Source organism: Dinoponera quadriceps, unplaced genomic scaffold, assembly GCF_001313825.1.
Source record: "Dinoponera quadriceps isolate SergipeBrazil2010 unplaced genomic scaffold, ASM131382v1 scaffold367, whole genome shotgun sequence".
NCBI lineage: Eukaryota > Metazoa > Arthropoda > Insecta > Hymenoptera > Formicidae > Dinoponera > Dinoponera quadriceps.
This window is the reverse complement of record NW_014554712.1, coordinates 1,579,295-1,602,119: the sequence shown is the minus strand read 5'-3', so window position 1 is coordinate 1,602,119 and position 22,825 is coordinate 1,579,295. Positions and strand designations below refer to the sequence as shown.

The following is a 22,825-nucleotide window of genomic DNA, read 5'->3' as shown; positions in this document are numbered from 1 at the left end:
GCGAAGCGCGCGTGATTTATGCGTCCGGTCCGAGTCGGCGAGGAGAAAAGTGTGTGTTGACGACGAACAGCCGAGAATATTATCGCTCGGCGTAGAGTCGCCGAGATAGCGTGCCGTTGGCGTGCAATTAACCTTTTCACGCCCCCGGAGAAATCTGTTCCCGGCGAAATTCAAGTTATGTATTGCTTTACGTAAGGGTTCCCTGGCGAGCTGATCGCAAATCAAATAAAATTACAAAACCGCCCATACTGGATTTCGAATTTCATCACTTTGAGATGACACTCATAATCAGAGGCCTCAGAAACCTGTAGATATTTATTTTCGTGAAATACTATCGCTCGTTGCCTTCGCAATCATACTTTCGTTTTTCTGTTTTCTAAAAACGAACGATTTCATCAATAATTACATTCAAATTGTATGTTTAGCAATTTTTGTCACGAGTAGTAGTAACTTTCCTTAATTTATTAAGCCGAATCGTTAGTTCATGTTGGTATTTGTGAGAAGATTTTCTTCGGATTTTCATATGTACCGAAAGTGTGAAAGGGATCGGACAATTTGCATGGGACGCGTCTCCGCCCAATTAGATCCATTATCTCGCGCGATTCGAAAAACGGTACCGGCCGCCCGGCCGGATGATTTTCCGCGCGTTCGCGGAGTTCCACTACGTCGCTCTGGGAAATAAGACTCTCGCCCTTAATGCCTGATTTAATAGGTTTTCGATTGACGCTAAGTCCCGGCGATTAGCTGCACGGTGAGGCGAAGTTTAGAAGCGGAGTTGAGTCCCCCGGGATACCGAAGGATTTCGCAGGACTTCACCCGTTTCACGGTATCAGCTCCGTTGATCGAAGACTGTTTAAACTCCCAACTCCGCACCTCCGCCTTTAACATACACGATCGCCACCCTCTCGGCTTCTTTCGGACACGAGAGAACTTCGAGAGACGTTCTACGTCCATCAGCGCGTTATCTTTACACGCGGGCGATCGCGCGCGCGAAAAGTTATGAATCCGCATTTCCCGCAACGGACGAATAAGAGTCAAGTTGGCTCGATATTTCAATAATAATAATAACAACGATAAAAGTATAATAATAACAACAATAATGAAAGAGTGTAACAGCGATAAAACATCCTCGGTGGACGCGATTTATGCCTCCGGTTTGTACACAACGATCGTGTTGTTACGCATCTGTTTGTTAAATTGCGATATCTCCGAGCGCGAACGTAAACACAAAAAATATAATCGGGACGGTGGATATCGCGGTGGAGGCTACTGAGGGACGTAGGGGGGGGGGGAAGAATGCATAATTAATTCTGCGGTAGAGCCGCGCGGTGAAACGGATTATTATCGTATGATATAACGGCTTGATTAACGTCGGCCGTTATTAAGTAGCGTCCTCAATTGGCACGCATTCGCAAAATCGTAATGACGACGCGTTACGGATAATTAAACCGCGCAAAAACGCGCACACGAGATGTCGGCGTTCCGCGAGATTTTGCGCATTCCGCCGGGATATTGTATCGCTCCGACGACGACGACGACACGCTCGCCGAGTATTCGCTATAACGCGAGGGGATAAAGGAAGTGGCGGGCAAGAAATTCGATGGCGCGAAATGTCGTGGAGGCAAACGGCGGGGGGGAGGGGGGTTGGAGGGACAGGCAACGTATATTTGCATCTAATCTTTTTTTTGTTTGCGGCTGCGCGAGCGATGGCTTTTAGCAAAATGTTTCGCAACGCAAACTCGACTTTGTGTTCTTCGAGTATTAGCTGATCAGAGAGCATAGGCAGAACGCGAGCAAGCGAACACCGCGCGCGCGCATTCACATAAACGCACGCGCCGGCCTCGTTTTAAAAGGTTACCCGCTCGCTTGCTCGCGCGCGAGCGCACACGAGCCGGTGTATCCTGGAATTCCTCGGAATCGGGGAAACAATGCGGTACCGCTATTAACGGCATAAACTGCTCGTCAAACGGCGTTATCGAGAGCGCTACGGCCAGGAATTGGAGGTGAAATTGCATTCGCAAGGAACGCGCGAACGCGAAAATGTACCACCTCTACTCGCCCATCCACACCCGTTCGCGCATACGTGTTCGTGTAGCAACGTTCTTAACGGGACCGGCCGTTTCTGGGGTGCTCCGAAGCACCGAACTTACCGGATACGGAAAAGCGCGCGTCGTTACTACGAAACTTTAAAGAACGGCCGAGAGATAATTAAATTCCACTAGCCCGGCCCGCGTAGGATCGCGCGAATTCACCGGGCACGACTTATCGGTACAAGGAAAGCGCGTGAAAATTCCAAACGGTCCTGTTTTCGGAGGAGGAGGCAACTTAAATTTCGAGGCGGAGGCGGAGCGAGAAGAAACAATTGATTTCGCGGAGATGGAATAAGACCGATAGGCAAATAAGAGCTCGAGATGTTGGGGGCGAATTTTTAAATCTTAGCGGAAGGACGAAAATTGCTCGACAGCGGTATTATTGGGTATCGGAAAACGAGTACACTGCAAATCCTTTAGCTGAAGCTCTTCTTACACGAGTCTTGTCGTTTTAAATCAATTTAATACGATTAGATTTGTTAATTCAATACGATCAAACGTTTTAAATGACGTTTTAAATGACGTAAGCTAAGGCCAAAAACATGTAGGAAAAGCTCCACTCCAAATGGTGTCATTCTCTAGGCGTTTATGCGTGTGAAAGTAACACATTTGAATTTACAGTGTAACGTCGTATTTTTAGCGCAAAATTGGAGCAAATTTATTTCATATTTGAAAACAACTTCAATGTTAAATGACGCTCAGAAGCGTCAGCTGTCACAATAGCATGCACTTACGCCCGCTGGATCGAGGTTTCCTCCTGATAAAAACCACATTAAAAGCATCTATTGAGAAAATACGGCGTTACTTCCCTTCCAACCCAATGTTTCAAGAGAAGTCGGTTTAATGCGGAAAGTATGTTGCTGGAATAATAAGTGGAATTAAAACGCTCGTGCATCGTAAGAGTCCGGCGCGTGCGTCACGCCGTTGGATAGCTTTATCCTCCCAGTGAGATCGAAAAATTCCTTCTTAACATTTAGCAACGACTCTTATTTGCCTATCGGTCTTGTTCCTTCTCGCCGGTTGCGCCACCATTAGAATATATATTTCCTTGTTTGATTTCGCGGGTCGTTCGATAGTGACGTGAGTGCCTGACCGAGGCAATTCCTCGTGGCGTGCGAGAGGCAATTCTTCAGCATCGATGTCGATGATAACAACACGCATCGTCGTGCAACACACGCATACACACACACACACGCATCGGCGCGCGAATCGTCGAAGCGAAGGCTACTTACATACGAAATAGCCGTATATCGTTCCTCGCCTTATCTCGTTCCTCTCCTTTCGTTCCGCTGCGACCTTGTTTCGCGCAATAAAAGCTCACGACACGCGTTGCACATTTAACAGCCCCCGTTTTATGCAGCTCGGCCCCCGACGTTGCTAAATCGTCCAATCTGCGAGACGTTATTTAGAGACTTCCCGCACGAAACGGCTTAATTAAAGTCTTCCTTAAAGGATGTTTTGCGTGTACGCGGGAGTCGTGAATTGAGAGAGAGAGAGAGAGAGAGAGGAGGTGTGCAGTCGGCGCCGCGCGCGATCAATCCCTTCGGACGCTCCGGACGCGCGATATTAGAACCCTCGTAACCTTGTTACTTCGCTATTTATGCAAATGCGGTTTACGTGATTAATTACGCGGGGGGTTATATCAATCGTGTAGCTTTTTGTCGCGAGCGGGAACAACTGCGGCTATTGTTATCGAATCGTTGTGAAAACGAATATTATTATAATACGCCTCTCTCTCTCTCTCTCTATCTCTCTTTCTCTCTCGCTTATTCTTTTCCTCTGTCTCTGCATTTAAAGTAGTTGGCACGTCAAATCATTTTCTTACACGGAGAAAAATATTTCTTCAAATTTAACCAATTTTATTGCAAATTTTAAATTTATAATTCTATAAAATTCCCCACTCTACAGACAAGCCACCTGAAGCGACTTAATATGCACCGGACAAACTTTCCTTTCTTCCCTTTTTAATAGCGCTTTAATGTCGCGAACATATCGTCGCTTTAAAAATTCCAGACCGGCGGGCGCGCGGTCGATTAATTCGAAATAGCACATTTAAAGTCTTTCGCCGTTCTATTCGTTGCAACAAGTTCGCCGGGGCTAATAAATGAAATTACCGCGGACTGAATTCCGCGGGACATCCGCTGCCGGAGGAGGGGTGATTGCGTATGTGTGCGATGGAAATTCCTCGGAACTCATTATGATTTTAATAGCGCATTCATTGACCTTCGTACATCCGGCACGACGTCGTGCTATTAATTTTCCGAAACGCCTATGCTTTCGACTCGAGTCCGTAATAGCCGCTATTTCGCGTTAACGGCTGCGTTGACCGATCCATTACGCGCTACATGAAAATCACCGCGAAGCGGAAATGCCGCGGGACGAAAAAACACCCGCTGCGTCGATCCGGCGCGCAACAAAGTTCTTAACCCGGGAATAGTCATTCTTTTTTACACAGACGATCACCTGGGGTCATTTAGGCCCCAATGTGTTTTTACAGGCTTATATCATGAGAATAAGACGGGTCACGGCCTATCCTTGTTGCACAGGTTAAGTCTCTAAATGTACAAATGAGAAGTACACATTGGTCCCCGATCGGTAAAAAGAATTCTCACGTGCGACGTGAGCTTCATTTTCCGACCGCTGGGGTATGAAATGATCCCAGATTACTGTTTCCGGGTTAATCGAGGATTATTGGCGCAACACGCAACGACAACGACGACGACGGCGCGCTAACCTCCGAAAGTCGACGATCGAGAAGTTCGAGTTTCATTAGTCCCGGTTTGGAAATTCGGCTCGCCGGCTGACGCAGCCACGTGTGTACCTTTCCTCGCCCCCTCCCCCCGATCGAATCCCCACACCGCCGAATGTGCAGGGACGCGCGCGATGCTAAAAGCACGACTCACTGGCAGGTGGCTACGCCCGATGGTATCTAGTACCCGAGGATAATGCGGAGGAGGCGTGCTTAATATTAACAGGATGCTATAGAGGCCGCGCGTGTTGTTCCTACGTAATTTCCTCCTAAACGTACTAAGGGATGCCCATGCATATTTCAGGGCGGCAAATACGAGAGCACGAATGCGTATCCTCGTGTGAACGCGTTGCACACAGGGTGTCCTCGAGTTCATCGTCGTCCTGTCGTCGTTTACCGAGCGGCCTTTGATCAGTCAGGAACGCGTTTTTCCTCAAAAGCTCGGCGAGCCCCGACCAGCATTCTCGCAGCGGTACCATCCAGTCGTTTGAGTCGCTTTTTGTCACATTTTCTCGATATATCACGAAAAATTCATTATTGTACAAGATAAATCGCTATAGTCACTTTCTTCCCTGAGCCGCCGTTAAATTCGTAAAATCTAGGCGTTCCATATGTATTTCTGCCGTCTCGGCCGCGTTTTCTTTGGACGCTCACGCGCTGCAAGCGCGTCGTTCTGTCTTCATTGTTCATTACATGTCAAAGGAAGAGAGGACGGCGACGCTTACCGCGCGTAAACGCCTAAAGAGAGCGCAGCCATTGTCTGCCGCTGATTGTCGCGGAAGTGTACTTCCGTTGAATCATTCATGCTCTTGGTCTTTCTTCCTTATGAATTTTCAAACCTACTACTGTGATAAGCACTCGCTGTATTTTAAGTTATCCAAAGATAAGCGTGGGAAGGTAAATGGTATTTTCTTGCTTAAATGTCCTTAGTTACTTTCTAGAATTTGACAAAAGTATCAGTATTCTGATGTCTGAGATTGTTACTTTTCGTCACCTTTCTTACCAAGTCACTACTTTAGTAGTCACAAACATTTGCTACTCTAGCAAAATTTCTCCGTGCGTTCTCGCAGAGAACCAGTGTATCCCGATGTATCTCGTGCTGCGGCTTCCGATAGGGAGCCGGTAAAACCCAAATTCGAGCGATCGATCCGGACCGACGGGGATAATTAAGGGACGAGATGTCGCGTCTGATCGAATACGTTTCGTCGATAGGACAATCGCCGGAGGGGACACCTCCACAGTCGAAGTTTCGCGAACGCACGAGAGAACGCGCGGATAATCCGGAGACACCTGGTATGTGCGCGATATCACGGTATACTCGTATATGTCGCTACACACCGACGCTCGATATCGCGGCTAGACGCTTTGCTAATCAGTACGAGCCGTCTGATACTGACATTTATTCAGGCCGGAATTAGGGCTCCTTACTCTGTACCTCGCATGTTTACGCGTCCTTCTCCCTCACTCTCTCTCTCTCTCTCTTGTTGCAAATGCAATTATTTTGTCTGCGATGCGTGTCAGCGCGGTTGGCAACGCATAGATAATTAATTATTAGAATACCCGAGCGCGTCGAATGCGAGATTGCCCCCCCCCCCCCCTCCCCCGTAGCGGCTTTAATTCGAGAGGAAGGATCACGAAGCTTGAGCTTGAGTCGTCGTCGCGCCGGCTTTGTCTCAATCGTCGTCGTCGCGCTGTGACTTGAAATAGCAACGAAATATCGCGCGGCTTCGATGATAATAAAGGAAAATAAAAGCGGAATAAGTTAAATACGGGAATAAAAGCGTGGAGATTTACGCACGGAGCGCGTGTTATCTCTTATCGCGATGAGACCGCGAGGTGAACACGCGTCAATTTCGGCTGGCCCGTCGCGCGCAGACACGGATTGATTATTATTGCAATCCACTCGCGGAAATTGAATCGAGCCATGTGCGCGAAATAGATAATAGTCGATAATAATAGATGGGACAAATGAATGGTATTATTATCGACATTATGCGTGCTAACGTTTTAGCGCGGTGTTCGCGGATCCATGATAATCTCTGCGTAGTGAAATCAAACATTAACAAATTGAGTGTGTTTCGTGAATTAGTACATTAATCGGAAGGGAAAGAGACAGAGAAAGAGAGAGGGAGAGAAAGACACGACTCACAACTAATGCGAATTATTGCGTGAACAAACTTTACCAGACATGTAGTAAAAAACATTTTGCACTTATGTTAAAATCGGTGCATGTTGAAATTTTGGTGTTAAATGTTTTTAACATACCCGTGTGTTAATTTCACATATTATATTTATGTTGTTTCACTATTCTGTTAATCGACACATTTTTGAAGGTTCAGTATGTTTATAAACATATTTATTCGCAAATTTAATACGAGTGAAAATGAAGAAAAACGTCGCATGACGATGTTTCTTTTCGTTTCTCAGAAATAAATTCGAATTAAACGGTCATTTTTTAACCGTCTAAATCAGAAGTTCTCTTTAAGATAACACATTTTATACTTCGATTATACGTCGGTTAACATATTATGAATTAATTAATGTTCGAGAAAAGTCTGGACGAATATATAGATCCGTTAAATTCTATAAAGAATCCTATTTCTCGAACGTTTTCACGAGCGAAAAGTTCCGTTCGAGCATAGAAGCTTTAGTTTTGTTTTGAGTTTTTCTGATTCCATATTGTGTGTCGGGCAGCCCAGCTCGTGACGGAGAGCCCGGTGTCGATCTCTGATTAGCTACTCCGAAATCGAATGATCGAGTCGTGTTGTTATAGGTCTCGAGTCGACTGTGCTTGCCGACGATGGATCGGAGCATACTCGTTTATTTATTTATTTAGCGACACATTGTAACGAACTTTCGCTGAGAGCGGACAGAAATCTTAACTAGCGAGCGGAACGTTCGCTGAACCTCGCGCGAAATATTAAGATAACATAAATACAATATGTTAAATTAACGCATGGGTGTATTAAAAATGTAATACACACAAATTTTTAACAAGGACTTTTTAATACATGTACAAAATTAATAACATATATTACTACGGAGCATATATTACTACGTTCTCCTCAAGTAATTTTGCGTGAATTTTTTACACGATACTTATTATTGCTATTCAACATGCGTTAAATTGATGCGAAAACTAGTATAGACCGTTTTTGGGGTGAAACGCGTGAGAACGCGTTAAATTCAACGCGAAATTTCTTACCGCGCCGGATGAGGTTCGAACGCACGCGGCGCAGCCGATTACGGATTTTCTCGCCGGAAAAATGCCCCGATACTGCAAACTACGGTATCCCTTTATCGTCTTACAGAACGGAACAGTCGCAGTTGCATCTGCAACCGGTCGTAAGAAAGCTGCCAGCTGCGACGCACGTGCTCTGTACTGCGCGCGGCGGCGGCGCGACAGCGGCGGCGGTTGCGGCGGACGAGCGGACTTATTTCACTATTTTATTAGAGTAAATATTCACGGCGCGGTGTGGCCGTGATAGTAACAACGGAAAGCCGTAGAAAAACGTGAAATACGGAGACAGGGCTCTCCGCGCCGTAACCGGCGTTGCTACGGCGGCTGCGCCATCCGTGGAAGGAATAGAGGTCATTTCTGCATCTTTAATGCGCCGTACAAAAGCTGTGCATGAATAAATTGAACGTCGCCACGCCTCAACCACAGCAACGTGGCGGTGGCTCTTTTACTTCGGTCGCGTTTCCCTCTCACGGCCAGCGCGACGGCCCGCATGCTCGTCGATCCGCGCGCTCTTTATCCGCCGGGGAATTCCTATTTCGCGCGATAAAAATATGTCGATACATGTCGCACACACACACACGTTTTTGTCTGCCGGCGCTGTCGACGTTTCGCTCCTCTCTCTTCGCGGCTGGAGGTAAATTAGCGAAATTCTGCGATATCCGACGCTTTGTTCGAGACACGTCTGATCAACTTTTCGCGCGAGTCTTATTGCTACTCGTGTTTCCATCTGTCGCTCCCTCGTCCTCTCGGAAAATTGACGAGACGAAGAATTCATTCGTCCCTGAGAAATTAGCGAGCCGGCAAACGTCGATTCAGCGTTGCCAGTTTAGCGTAGGAGCTACCCGCAGTATGTGTCACATGCTCCTCGATTATACATTTATTACGGCTGGAGATGAAAGTGGATCAGATCTGATGGTGATTTAATCAGCGAATTGCCCGATAATTTTGGAAAGCTGATAAAATGGAGAATCAAATGGAGTAATTTGGAGAAAAATCGCGAAGATAGAGAAAATTTTGCTATGAAGCTCGAAAGAAGCATTTAATCTCCTGAGACGCTTTATTTAACTCGTATTTTCCATTAAATATTTTGATACTGTACATTGATATATTGTACATATCATACGTACTGTTAGAAAAAAGTTCTTGAAAGTAATAACGTTTCCGATGGTAAATTTAAAATGTTTTATATTTGTTATGAAATTAAAAACTAAAATTTGTTATAAAATTTAATTTATTTCTTCGCCTCATATTACATAATTTGCTAGTTTTCATATTCAATTATGACGAATTATAATACGTTACGGTATATCAGAGTTCTTTAGTATTTAATAATGTACAGTATGATTGTTTACACATACAGGATACAGAATTTGACAACGATAAACCGTTAGTTGTGAATATTAATGAATATTAGTGAAATACATAAGTTGCGATATATTCCACTAATATTCACTCACTAAATTTCATACTCTAGATTGTTACAACACCATTATGAAGTGTGAATTGAAGATAAATCTATTCATAATTACGCGTCATTTAATATAATATCAGTTTGGTTATTAATTTTCATAACTTGGTTATGCAAAACTTGCTTCACGAGCAAATTATTAAATTTAATATTTCCCTAACAACGTCTAGTAATTGGAGAACTACATAGTATCTGAAAAAAGAACTTAAAAAAAAATTATTTTAGCGCGGATAAAGCGGCGTTCACAGTGAAAATTTCAGTTGTAAGACGTAAACTTTAAGCCTCAACCGGCAAAAAATCGACCAATCGGACTATTTTTCTCACGAAAAACCCTCGTTCTACTCCGCGGAGCCAAAATCGGCCTATTTTACCCATTACGTCCTTCACGTCTCTAATTACGGCCCAAAATCGGAGTTATTTGTCGGAAATGTGAGAATGAGACGTCGCGATCTCAGTAATGAGCTTTATTCCGGCGCGGCGGGACAGGTGATACCGCAAAAAATATGACGCTTACGTCGAGACTTTTTTATGATTTAACGAACGGCCTTGCCCTGATGAAGTGAAATATCACGCCGCTAATAACCTTTAATGAATGAAAACGAATGGCAGACGCACATGTAATGCTTCACGGTTGACGCGCATTTGCCGTGTGATAACGCCCCGGAGATTTCGTTACGTATGGTGCGTGCGTGCGTGCGCGAGTGTTCGCTCGCTCGCGTGTGTGCGCGCGCGCGCGCGCGGGTGGACGTTTGTATTGCAGTAACAAAGTAACAAATGTTTCAATGAAAATTGACGTTCGTTATTCGGCTTAATGTTTCTACGCACGTGACGATACACCATGCACCGTATCGCGCGTGAGTTCCGCGCGAGCGAGCGGTCATTTTTTTTTCTCTCGTGCCGCGTGATTTAACTCGCTGCTGCGATTTATTTAAAGGCGGGGGGGATTAATCTCCTCCTGAATTTTCAACACACCTACAATCCACCGCCGATTCGTTTCGTTTTGCCGTGGGAATGGAAAAGCGATTCGCGAGAGAGAGAGAGAGAGAGAGAGAGAGAGAGAGAGAGAGAAGGGGAGACTCGCGAAAAATTAGAAAAAACAGAGACAGAAGACGTTTATGCAAAAATCTCTTGCAGTTTCGGCGGTAACTCGCGCTAATTCTCTGCATGTTATTCGCGACGAAAGTTCGACACGAAATTTCCTTTCCTCGCGCTCATTATTTCGATCGATCGCCTCGAAAGCGCAAGGGAGTGGAGCCACGCGAGCAATAAGATTCACCGAGCAAGGGAATAATCACGAAGCGGATATATGCTGCTTTATTTAGCGATAGTTAAGATAATCGCGACGGTCCGCATTAGTCGTCATCGTGGAGCAAACATCTTATTAGGAGATTCGTCCCGGCACGCTACGCTTCCGACCCGAATTTAATGGCGGCGGAACGAAATAGCTTCTCAGGCCATTTCGCCGAGGCCTCGTTATCTTGTTAACGATCGGAGCACGCCTATTCGTCTATTTTGAGCTTCGTCAAGACGGCTATATTCTATCACGAGAGGGAGGCATGACTAAGATGTTTAGCGGTAGGAATACGCTCGTTACTGGAACACGTTTCAGTTAAGAGAATCGTGAGAGAGAGAGAGAGAGAGAGAAAGAGAGAGAGAGAGGCGATCGATATCCCAAGCGTTTAATCGCTTGAAAAAGAGAATCGTGTAAATAAACCTGTCGAATGCAACTCTGAACGAGAATAATATCTGTTCACATCTTCACATGTGATTTCATCGTCCTGCGAAATGAAATTTTAGCGACCACCAATCACGTTATAGCCGCGAAGATGATTAAATTCGCGACAAATTTAATCCAAATGTCAACGCGAGCAGAAGAAGAAAGAAGAAAACGCCATACGAGACTTATGAATATTTAAAGGAAGTTCCATTTTTAATGATTATCAATATTTTAATATCGATAAGACAAATACAAAGCCCCGGGCTTAAGTCTCTCGGTACTTTTCGGCGCATCTGAAACTTTCTGTGTATGTGTGTGTGTGTGTGTGTGTTCCCAATATATGCAAAGTGTAGTCGATATCACTGTACGCCAAAAAAAGGACTTGGTAACAATTACCAAACATTTAGCTGAATAGTTTTAATTAAATGATTTAGTTACAGTAACCAAGTCATTTAGTTGAGACTATTTAACTAAATGTATGGTAATTGTTACCAGATTCTTTTTTCAGTTTACATGTATCTTTTCCCTCTCTCTCTTTCTCTCCGTTTCTTTGCTTCTCTCTCAACCCCGACAGCGCGAACACACCCGCATACATGACGCAACCGTATCTTGAAGAGACAAGGACATATCTCCGTGCGACATATCTCTCTCTCTCTCTCTCTTTCTCGATCATACTTTTTTAAAGGAACAGACACCTCTCTGTCACAGACAGCGCCGTAGCAGCGGCAGCAGCAACAACGGCAACGACAACTTTCCGCAACTCCGTTCCGCGCGTATACACGGTTGTTAATATTACAATATCGCTCGTTACTCCCGACACTGACAAAACCTGCGCGCAATTCTTCTTCCTCTTCTTCCGCTGCTTCTTCTCCTCAGCCCGGTGACTCGTTTCGGAACACACGCGAGAACAGACGCGATACTTGTAACAAACCGCGATGCCGATATCGCGGATGGTGCATGGTGTAGAATAGAGCGCATGATACCGCTTGTTCGCGAATGCGTTATTTCAGGAATATTGCAGTGTCGCGAAAGCGAGGAAATTAGGCGAGGTGAAGCGAAGGCGGCAGGGTCGCGCGAAGAAGAAAGAGACGCGCCCGTGCGCGCACGCTTCTTCTCTGTCTCTCTCTCTCTCTCTCTTTCTATCTTTTTCTCTCTCTCTTCCTCTCTCTCTCTCTCTCTCTCTCTTCGCCTCTTTCTAACAATACAAGGGCGCGGCCGCGATGATTAGAGAAAGAAACGGGAAAGCAGGGGAGGGCCTGGTGAGAGAATGCAAGCCTCACCTGTACTTTGGCCACCACGTAGCTTCTGCTCTGGCCTGTCGACCCTCTCCTCACTCGGCGGAGGTGGTCTCTCTGTCCTTTTCGGATTGTAGGGGTTGTACGATGGCCACACGGTGGTCGGCCTTTTTGCTGGCGGTGGTGTGCTCGGTCGTCCTGAAAATAGATTAGGACCTTTCTCATCTGACCCAGGCACTCTCCGTTTGCTCCCCCTTTCCTTTTCTCCTTCTTTTTCTACTGTGTCTCTGTGTATATATATATATATATATGTTTGTGTGTGTGTGTGTGTGTGTGTGTTTTTCTTTTTTTTTTCTTTCGCTTTTATACCCGCCGATAATCCAGTCCCGCGCGGTGTATTTCCTCCACTATTTATCTTCCCCGCGCGCTCTTTCTGTCTCTCTCTCTCTCTCTCTCTTTCTCTAGCTCTCCCGCGTTGCGCTTTCGCTCCTGTATGCCTGATTTTATCGTATGCGTGTGTATGCGCTCTATTCTACACCATACAAGGCAGAGCGCAGCGGCGAAATTATACGCGACATGACGACGACGATGACGGCAATTTAAGCGACGTCGCAACGGTAACGCAACGACAACAATCGCAGCGCGTACGGTGGACGAATCTAGCTTTCGGGCTTTAGAGCGGATTCGGGCTTACGGAAAATGAGCCCCTCCTTTGTGCATTTCTTAGCGCCGTATACGAACCATCTCGTTATACTCTTAACATAATAATAACATAAAGTATGTTTTTTTAGAATTCGTTGAAACTTGCACTATACATATACTTAAATATAACCTAATTATCGGCGCAATCAGAAGTAAATTGATCATTCGGAAGCTGAGATACTCGCAACTGGCATTGATACTTTTTATGAAATCCTCCTTGAAGTTAATTTCCTATTAAAAATTTTATTTTTTATTTCTTCTAAACGACGTTTTAATATGAAACTAATGTGGTTTTAAGGATTGATATAGAGACATTATACAAAAATTTCAGAATTATTGGCCATTTTGTTTTGAAAATACAGCGGTGCACAGTTCATAACTTGTAGTAATACTCGAGTCGCATTTACATATGAATATGAAGAATATTGGAGAGCGAATAAAAATATCATCGTATTGCTGATTTAAGAATCGAGCGAGCCGACGTAAATTTCCGACGACGGACACGTTACGACGAAATTCGCGACGGCCGAAGCGTAATCTCGAACGGATACGACGGGGAACATATGCGCGCGCGCGCGCGGGCACGCGGCGGGTGTGGGTTTGATGAATTCTACGAGCTTCTTTGAAAACGAGCCAAGTTCAACTTGTTGCGTTCGATGCCGACGGACGGTTCCATTGAGCGAAATGCTTTCTCACGACGCGAGAAAATCTCGCAACGGAAAAAAAAAGGAGATTGCAGAGGAAGCGCCCGCAGTTTTCCTTTCCCCCGCGAAGCGTCCATTTTGCGTTCTCTCTTCCTCTCTTTCTTTTTAACCAGTCATCACCATTAGGCGCGCGAGAAAAGATGCCGCGTGTGATTCGAGCGCAATTCCCGCGGTCCGTGAAAACGGACGCCTCTGTTTTTTTTCTTTTTTTTTTCTTTAAATGTTCACTACGTATTTTCGAGCGATAAATCGAGAACTCGTTTTCCCAGGTCAATTTCCCGAAGTTGCGCGATTGCTCAACCAACAAAATTGCTCGACCGACCGCGAAATATTTACGAAGCGACTGCACCGTCGATTCCGTCCAAGAAGAGACACTGTCCATGCGTGTCTACTTGATCGCGTCGATTATTCGCCGAGCCGCGTAAAAAAGGCCGCGCACGGTTTAATTCAATTACATCATCGGCAACATAGGATCGTATAGTCGGCTAGGCGCTAGGCGGAGTCTTATCTCCGTAAGTAAGAAAACGCAGAATCCCCGGAGAATCGCATCCTTCGCATCTTCCGACGATAGATTGAAACTTTACTTACACGATAATTCTGTAGGGCGCGCATCACAAGCCGGGGGTGTAATTCAAGTTGATATTCACCACGGGGCCTGTATACTTCTACCGCGCGGAGAACCGCCCTTCGTGACTCGCCGGCGAGAAGGAGAGAGAGAGAGAGAGAGAGAGAACGAGGCGGTGGCCTGACGCTTATTTCGTTCCCCATAATCGTGCAGATTATTCAAACTACCATCGTTCGTCGCGCGGTCCCACGCGTGCCGTTCGTCCGCGCGATCGCGAAAACTATGTCGCGAAGTAATTCGAAGTATATATGAATTATACCGGCGGTGCGGCCCCGGTGGTCGCAAGACGCCGCGATGCACGCTCGTTTTACTTATCTCTCTCTCTTTTTCTCGCCGAGTTCACGAAGTAAAAATATCAATCTTTCAATTTTTTTCGGACTTCCGAGAGATACGAATCGCCGGTACGTTAACGTGGCGTCTCGCGCAGCGAAGTTTAAAATAGCGGTAGCGCTATATTTTCAATGGCACACAAGGGAGCCACTTGTAAATTTAGTATTTGTCAAGCAAAATTACGCTCCTATACATTTATTTCACTATTTAAATGGTAAATTTACACACGATAATATTAATAATGACAATATTAATGTTCAAATCGCATTGTAACATCCGTGCTCTGCTGCCGAAGGTCCGTGGAAATTTCTTCGTTCGGTTAAACCAAGAAGGACCGCTCCTTCTTGGTTAAATGAAAATGCTCAATAATTCCGAAATTCGCATAAGATGTCTCTATATCAGTCCTTAATATCACAGCAATTTTTCGTTGAAATCCCCAAATGTGGCTTGGGAGAAATTAAAGATGGAAGTTAAAAATAGGACACTAACTTCACGGAACTTCACGTGTAAAAAGTGTCATTTTCAGTTGCGAATATCTCAGCAATGGTCGATCGCGATTCTAATTCGCGCCGATAATTAGGTCACATTTAAATCTACACGTAGCGCAAGTTCCAACGAATTCTAAAAAAAAACTAATTTTACGCTACTATTACTACTACTACCCACAAACGGGACGATAGCGAGTTTACGACGTGGAAGTAAAATAACGGTAACCCAATTCGCGCGACATATTACAATTATTGTCTGTACGTAGCGCGAGAAACGCTGTGGCGGTGCGTTCAAAAAATCTCTAACACGGTTCGCCCAGGACAACCGTTTAAACACTCGGCGTGTACGAACGTCACTTAATTAATTTCCCCGAGTGAAGCCCGGCTCTCACTTCTTGAGTCGCTTTCGCCCGAGCGAATTCCGCGTCCCCGCCGCTCGACGGCAGTCGACAATGTGCGCTTAAGCCCCACACTCCTAACCACCCACCCACCCTCCACCCTCTCTGTTCTCTCCGCCACATTTCCGACACTCTCCGACACGACTCTCCTTCGCTCCTTCTCCTTCGTCGCTCCCCGCAGTCTTTCTGGTTTGCAAACAAGCGACCCTTTAACCCGCCCGCTAACTTGGCGCCGGTCCGGGCACTAAAAAGTTTTCGAATAAAAGTTTAAATACGCCCCGGACGCGAACTTTGTTTCGTGGCCCTGCTGTGTGGCGGCGGCCCTCCGACGACAATATGGCAGCTTTTGGGTCACCTGTTTTCCACCGGCGAGCACGGACGCATCTTCTCGTGTTGTGTCGTTTGCGCGTTAACGTGCTCGCGACGCTTACGAATAGGTACTCGGTTAACGGTCTCTCTCCTTTCTCTCTCTCTCTCTCTCTCTCTCTTTCTGAAAGCGGGCAATCACAACGGGGCTCGTATTTCATCCGGTCTCTCGCTGCCCTTTGTTGCCCTTTCCCGGGGTGGGGTGCGTCGGAGCTTGTTTGGGAAGTTTCGAAATAACTCGTTGAAAATTTAAGAGTCTCGCGGCGCCTCCTCCAAAGTGCCGCGGCGAGCGCCAAGAAGAATTTGTTTCGCGCACGCGGACAGTAGACGCGGGGGGAGAGGGGAGCGAGAAGGGGGGGGGGAGTAAGGAGAACGAGGGTAGCGCTGACTGGCTGGCAGATGCGAGAGAGCAGATTCGAGCTGGTGCAGAACCGTGAGAACTAAAGTGACGGGATGACATTATTAATCGCTTCGATCTTTGATTTAACAAAGTGCACGATCGCCTCCACGACGTATTCGTCTCGACGAGTAAATCCGTATCTACGACAGGTATAAGGAGAAAAATAATTTGCCGGCACAGCAAATTTCACGCTGTCGCAGCTGAGCCTCAGCCAGTTTCCGAGTTGAAATTTTAAATTCTGCGTTAACCCTTCAAATGGAGAAAACGGAGATAAGTTCACACTTGTAGCATCAAAAGAGCACAATAAGTGCTTCTTCAATACTACAAAGGGAATTTAGTCCCTTCAGAATCGGAATTTTACGTTCCACGTTAAGTCTTAAACTTATATCACCAGCAGAAACGTTATTATGTTTAAAAACTTTTTTAACGGTGTAATTATGAATAATCTGTTAATTTGATCATGCCGATTAAATTTCATCGTTGTCGAGATGAATATACAGCAGCAATGATGATTTCGCTACAACAGCAAGATTATTTCCCTCTGTATACAGTGAGTCTCTAGTTCTAAGCACTAAATTATAACGTAATTTCTAGGAAAAAGCGCTTTCAGAACCATCAGACGTTGCAGTTCTTAAGTTTTAAGTGTTATCACTTAACTTTTGACGGGAAATGCCTTTTGTCAGAAATTACGTCATATTTTATTGCTTAGAGCAAAAAGCTAAGGGTTTACTGCACCTGTTCGAAGGAGGTCGCTCGCAAAATGACCTTTGAGCGCGCGAAATAACGTACGCTAGAATGAGTGACGCGGCGCGAGTTAAGAATCGTTTCTTCGTTTCGTCAGAGAGAGAGAGAGGGAAGAGAGAAAGTAGATTCTCGGGAAGCGCGTTTTATAAGTAGAATGTAATTATACATGAGTTATACACAGTCGGAAGTTATTCGAGCTCTCTTAACAAACTATTCTTTCCGGCCGGATTCCGCCCAGTGGCGCTTCTCCGCTTCTTCGGAAAATTTACACCGTGGAGGGAAAACGCTCAATGCAACGAAGTTTCAACGAGGGCTTTCAGTTTATGCCCGCCGCGTTCGATGGAGTTTGATCTGTTTAATGAGCAAATTGATTCTATATAANGGGGGGGGGACGAGAGAAAGAGAGAGGGAGAAGCGTTCCGCAACTTTTTAATCGACGTAAAGACTGAGGTAGAAGAATTCACGCCGCGGATCATACTTCCAATCTTCCTAACTAAATATCCGAAGGTATCCCGTATAAATTGTAATCCCGCGGACTGCAATTCATCGCGGACTCGCTTCGCGGGAGAAATTTCTTTTTCAGAAGGGGTGAGGGATCGGGTTAAATTATGTCGATGAGACGCGACATTTTCCGACCACGCCACGGGAGATCCGGAGTCGCTCGTCGCGCGTTGCTCTGCAACCGGGGGGCGGCTCCGCCATTAAATTCTCGTCAATGCGAGCGCATAATGATGTTTACAGTCACTTGGCGCCTCCTCAGTTTTCACGCTTTGTTTCGTCGTCGCTGCTGCGCGGCGCAACAATCCGATAGTAGCAGGGACGTTATTTCCCTTCCTCTCGAGATACTTCCAGATACGCTGCATTAACGTTTGCCGCTTGTAGCAATGGGTCGCACATTTTAGATACGATGGCCGTAGCAGATATTGCATACCAACGCGCGCGTGTGCAACGCGGCATATAGTCTATAATGCCAGAAATAATTTCGGCCTTCTTATCGGCTTTTAATTAATTACGCCCGACAGAATCGATAGTTAGTCCGCGAGGCAACTAGTGTGCACGAATTATTGAATACCGCGTGCCTTCGCCGATCTAATTCGAATCTTCTTATTACCGTTGGATTCTCCCGGGAGAGGAAGAGATAAATTCGCGCGCGATTCAGTATTCAAGCGTGATTATTTCAACAGGAGGTACTACCGACGAACCGAATTGCGAATCTGTCGCAAGGTCGAGACTCCACTGAATAAAGGAACAGATTCTCTCGCCTCTCGCTGCTCTCGATACGTGTTGCGTGGAAAATATAAAAGAAAGAGAAGTGAGATTTATCAAATATTACGCCGCGATATTTAAGGCAGCACCTCGAAGTATCGGAGATCCATTTTAAATGCCGTTCCCCGATCAAGTGAATGCATATATTAATATGTTTAAAATATCGTCAGAGAAAAATTTTATTGTCTCATTCAAGAAAACTCTATTGTTTAACTTATTAACCGAAACATTAGTTTCTTTGGAGCGTACCGACGATGAAATTCGTTTGGATGCAATAACATTTATTAAATTTGGAGAAATCTTTTTCCCATTGCACGACGTAAACAATATCATCGTACGATTTCCCGTTCGAGGGAAGGGATTGTATTAAAGGCGTAACGATATTCATCCGTGGAAAAGCGAGAGGCCGATTCGTATCGCGAATGAAAATTGTCGGAGCATCCGACAGGCTGTTCGAATGTTTCTTGGAAAATTAGGTTCTCGGTATAATTCCGCTATTTTCTCTTTGGAGAACAGTGGTACTATCTAGTATCTACCGCGCCACAGCCAACAATGCAATCTCACTCTGCGCTGCGTGCACCCCCACCCCCCTTTACCCCGGTGTCCTCGCATCGTCGTCAGTAATTGAATTTTAAATGCGCTTAATTAGGTCACCGGTTAAGCCACCGATGTAATATCGCGATATAAAATTAAAAGCTTCGTTCTGATTTGGACGGGGTAGGAAGATAAACCTCGATTTATATTGCACGGGCCAGAAATAGAAAATTTGGCGCGGATTAACGTTTCTCTTTCTCTTTCTCTTTCTGTCTCTCTCTCTCTCTCTCTCTCTCTCTTTTTCTTTTCTCTTCATATGGCCGACTGTAACAATAAATTGTACGGGTGAAAAATGCCGAGTATAAAACGCCGAAAGAGCGGCAAATTTTTTCACCACGCTCCGAATTCACGGATTTTTAGGATATTCACTGATATAAATTGTAGTTATTTTCGGATTGAAATATACCTTTTCCGCTGCGTCGAAATAATCCCCGTGATCATGTGATCAACGTTAACATGTTGGTGATCTTACATGCTAATACTTTTGCGGTTAAAGCGAAAAAAAAAAAGTATATTATATATATTTAAAGTCGGAAATAACTATAATTTCTATAAGTACTCTCATCGTCTTTTCTTTCGTAGATTTTTGCATAATATCTGAATATTAGTCTTTAATACCATAGTAATTTCTCATTAAAATCTTATTGTTAGTTCAACAGATATAAAGCATAGAAATTAAAAAAAGCACACTAATCTAGAGGGACAAAAAGTAGTAGAGTGTGAAAAGTATCAACTTCAGTCGCATATATCTCAAACGGTCAATTCTCCTCTCTAATTGCACGAGCAGTTGGATAATATTTCAATATACACGCGGCGGAGGTCTCATCGAATTCTTATCGGAGCTCATTTCGCCTTACAGCCTCCTTAAAAGCGAAGAAAGTATCTTACACCCGTCTTCCATCGAATCCGTCCCTCATCGTGCCTCCTCTCGTCGCGCGACTTTTGATACGTCGTCACGTGCATCCTGCATTTCGAATCGCGGATCGCCCCGAAATGGATCCGTAATCTTATCTGCACGGATAAGACGAACGGCAGTCCCATTGGAAACTGCTAGGCGCTTAACGTCGTGTTCGTGAGTTATTGCATACCTCGGCTAGGTCATTAATAATCCCGTAGTATTAAGATTGATTCGGAGACGCCGGAGAGAGAGAGAGATAGAGCTAGTCGCAGAGATAGAGAGAGAGAGAGAGAAAGAGAGAGGAGGGAAGGGGGGGGAGACGAACCCGCGACGCGTCCCTTGCCGATTTCGCCAAAGTTTCTCGTAATATTTAATCAGTAGCTGAGGCCATACATTATAGTGAAGCCGCTGTCTCGTCTTGCTCGCGAAGTATGTGCATCTGCGGCGGCGTCGTTAACATCGCCAAATTGCATTAGCCGGCGTAGAAGCACGCGCGACGTCGACCGCACGACCACGGGGACTACTTCGACGTGCGCGCGCGCGCGGAAAGTCGTCGTCTTCGTCTCGGACGAGCGTCTCCCGATTATCGTTATTATCGTCCTTCTCCGCGTTCTCTCGAAGAAATCACAAAGGTCAAAGGACTCGCGCCACCGACGGCCTCGTAAATCGGGCTCGCTTATGACCCTCACTTTTACGATCGTCGTCCGAGCTCGGACGAGAGGAGGACTCGCGGTGACATTATCGCGGCGGTCGCCGCTGCGCGAAAATCCGCGGGCAACATTTATTCATTAGACAGAAGTCGATTCTCTCCCCCTTCCCTCTCTCCATCGTCTCGCTCGCTGTGCTTTCTTTCTTTCTCTCTCTCTCCCCCTCTTTCCCCGAAGACTTCGGAACTCGACTCGAGCTTCGGAATAACGATAATCCACGTAGAGGCCACCGGTACGAAGCGGCGCTACGGTAAAATTGCGAAGCTTAATAGCGGTAATACCGTCGTGGCCGAGCCTTGTATGGCGTTAATAATGTAGTATATTGAGATTGGTTTCGCGAGGTTGAGGTGAGGAGGTCGGAGAACACGTGGTGGAGGGGGAGAGCCACCGCAGGGACCTGACCTAGGCATCCGCCCAAGTTATTCGCCCCGCTTTAATAATACACCGATGCGCTGATGCGATGCACGACTATGCGTGAGCCTGATATAAAGGCCGTTCGCCAGGAAACGTCGCACTTTGCGCGCGATACGCTCGCGTAATCCCCTCCGAGGAACGTCCCGTCGCGTTTAAAAGGGTGATCGCTTTTAACTGCGTATGTACCGGCGCTTTAACCTCCTTTGCACGTTCATTTGTTCGTTCGTTCGTTCGCGCTCGCCTGAACGCGCCCGGCATGTTAAGGTGCGTATACACACCTGACGAACACCTGGCGAATGAACAGCGAACGAACTGTACAGGAGACTCGATTAATGCCATCCCATTTCCCAGGCATACACGGAGAAAGAAATTTTGCTAGAACAGCAAATTGTTCGGACTAATATATCGACGGTAAAAACAAATTTGTTCGGACGGTAAAAAGATTCGTTAAAGGTATTGATTGCTATTTGCTGGTTATACGGATAGCAAAATAATTCGGTTGTGCCAATTGAATTTTATTGCTGTCGCAACGACATTTTGCTATAACAGCAAAATCAACAGTCATGATTGTCAGGAATGTTCAGAAATGACGGGAATTTCCGGTGTCGCTACGCCTAGAGGGATGGAATGGCGTTAATGGAGCCACCTTTCTTCCGTAGCCACCTTTAGCGTCACTCCGTGCGCCGAGAGAGGGAAATATTTCGATACGCGCCGGACGATAAACGACAAATGTCGGGAGAATTAATTAAGCGTCATCGCGGCCGCTTTAATCACCTGTTCGCGATGCTGCCCGAACAATACCGGCCGACAATCCGTCCGCGCCGCGAGAAGATGCGAATTATTATATCCTCGCGCGAAAGAGGCGTGAGATAAATCGCCCTAATTCAGACATTCCGTCGCCCCCCCCCCCCTTCGTTGCCCCTCGTTCGCTTTTTTGCGTCGCCGAGCGGGCGAGCCGCACCTGCAGCCAACCGGAGTTCTCTTTCGTTTCGTGGTTTAGGTTGGCGATGCGTCGAAGGAGAAGCGAGAAAGCACTCCGGGGCTCTACGATTTGGGAATAAAATGTGGATAATGAGAGAGTTTGCGTCGGGTGGCGACAGGTAGGGAGGTGAGGGCCGGTAGTCGGAAGAGCGAGGGGAGCGATGATATCGATTCCCGCGGGATCGGAATGCATACATTCAATAAAGGTTCTCACCTTCTTTGTTGGCGCTGCTCTTGATCTCCGTCGCCTTCGGTGCCGCGGACGGCTTCGGAATGGCTGAAAATAAAAGAAATCGCTCGTCTTTAATGACGTCGTACAACCCCCTCAAATATCGGCCGATAAATTCGACTCTCGAACTCTCCGCCGTCTTATTCATATTTTAGCCCGGGAGGGGTCATCTTATCTGCCGACGAACGGCCGGGGGAGGGGGACCGTTATAAACGGGGCGCGCTGGTTATACGGCGTACGTTTCCACCGGGCGATTTAACCGTGCCGATTTACTGCTAACACGTCCACCTCGTCTTAAATAAATCTTCGACTCCGACGAAATTAAACAAAGGCGCGGAGGAGATTCGCAATTTATGCGCGAGCGAGCGCGAGGAAGTCGTTTCACTTTTAAATTATTCACGTCGCGAACTCCGCGAACTCCGCGACGTCCCGCGTGCAGAGGAAGTGCGGGCAATGTGGAACAGCCGCGTAATATGGAA

The 22,825-nt window shown here is 46.1% G+C and overlaps 1 protein-coding gene across 1 annotated transcript in view; it reads right to left on the bottom strand.

Annotated features, from left to right (window-relative positions):
• LOC106741003 (lachesin-like) overlaps positions 1 to 22,825 on the bottom strand; it is a 110,149-nt gene that overhangs the window by 26,270 nt on the left and 61,054 nt on the right. Inside the window, exons 7-8 of the mRNA XM_014612555.1 lie at positions 22,332 to 22,394; positions 12,546 to 12,698 (exon numbers count right to left, since the gene is read on the bottom strand). Of these exons, the coding sequence (XP_014468041.1) occupies positions 12,546 to 12,698; positions 22,332 to 22,394 (216 nt within the window). The remainder of the gene's footprint in view (positions 1 to 12,545; positions 12,699 to 22,331; positions 22,395 to 22,825) is intronic.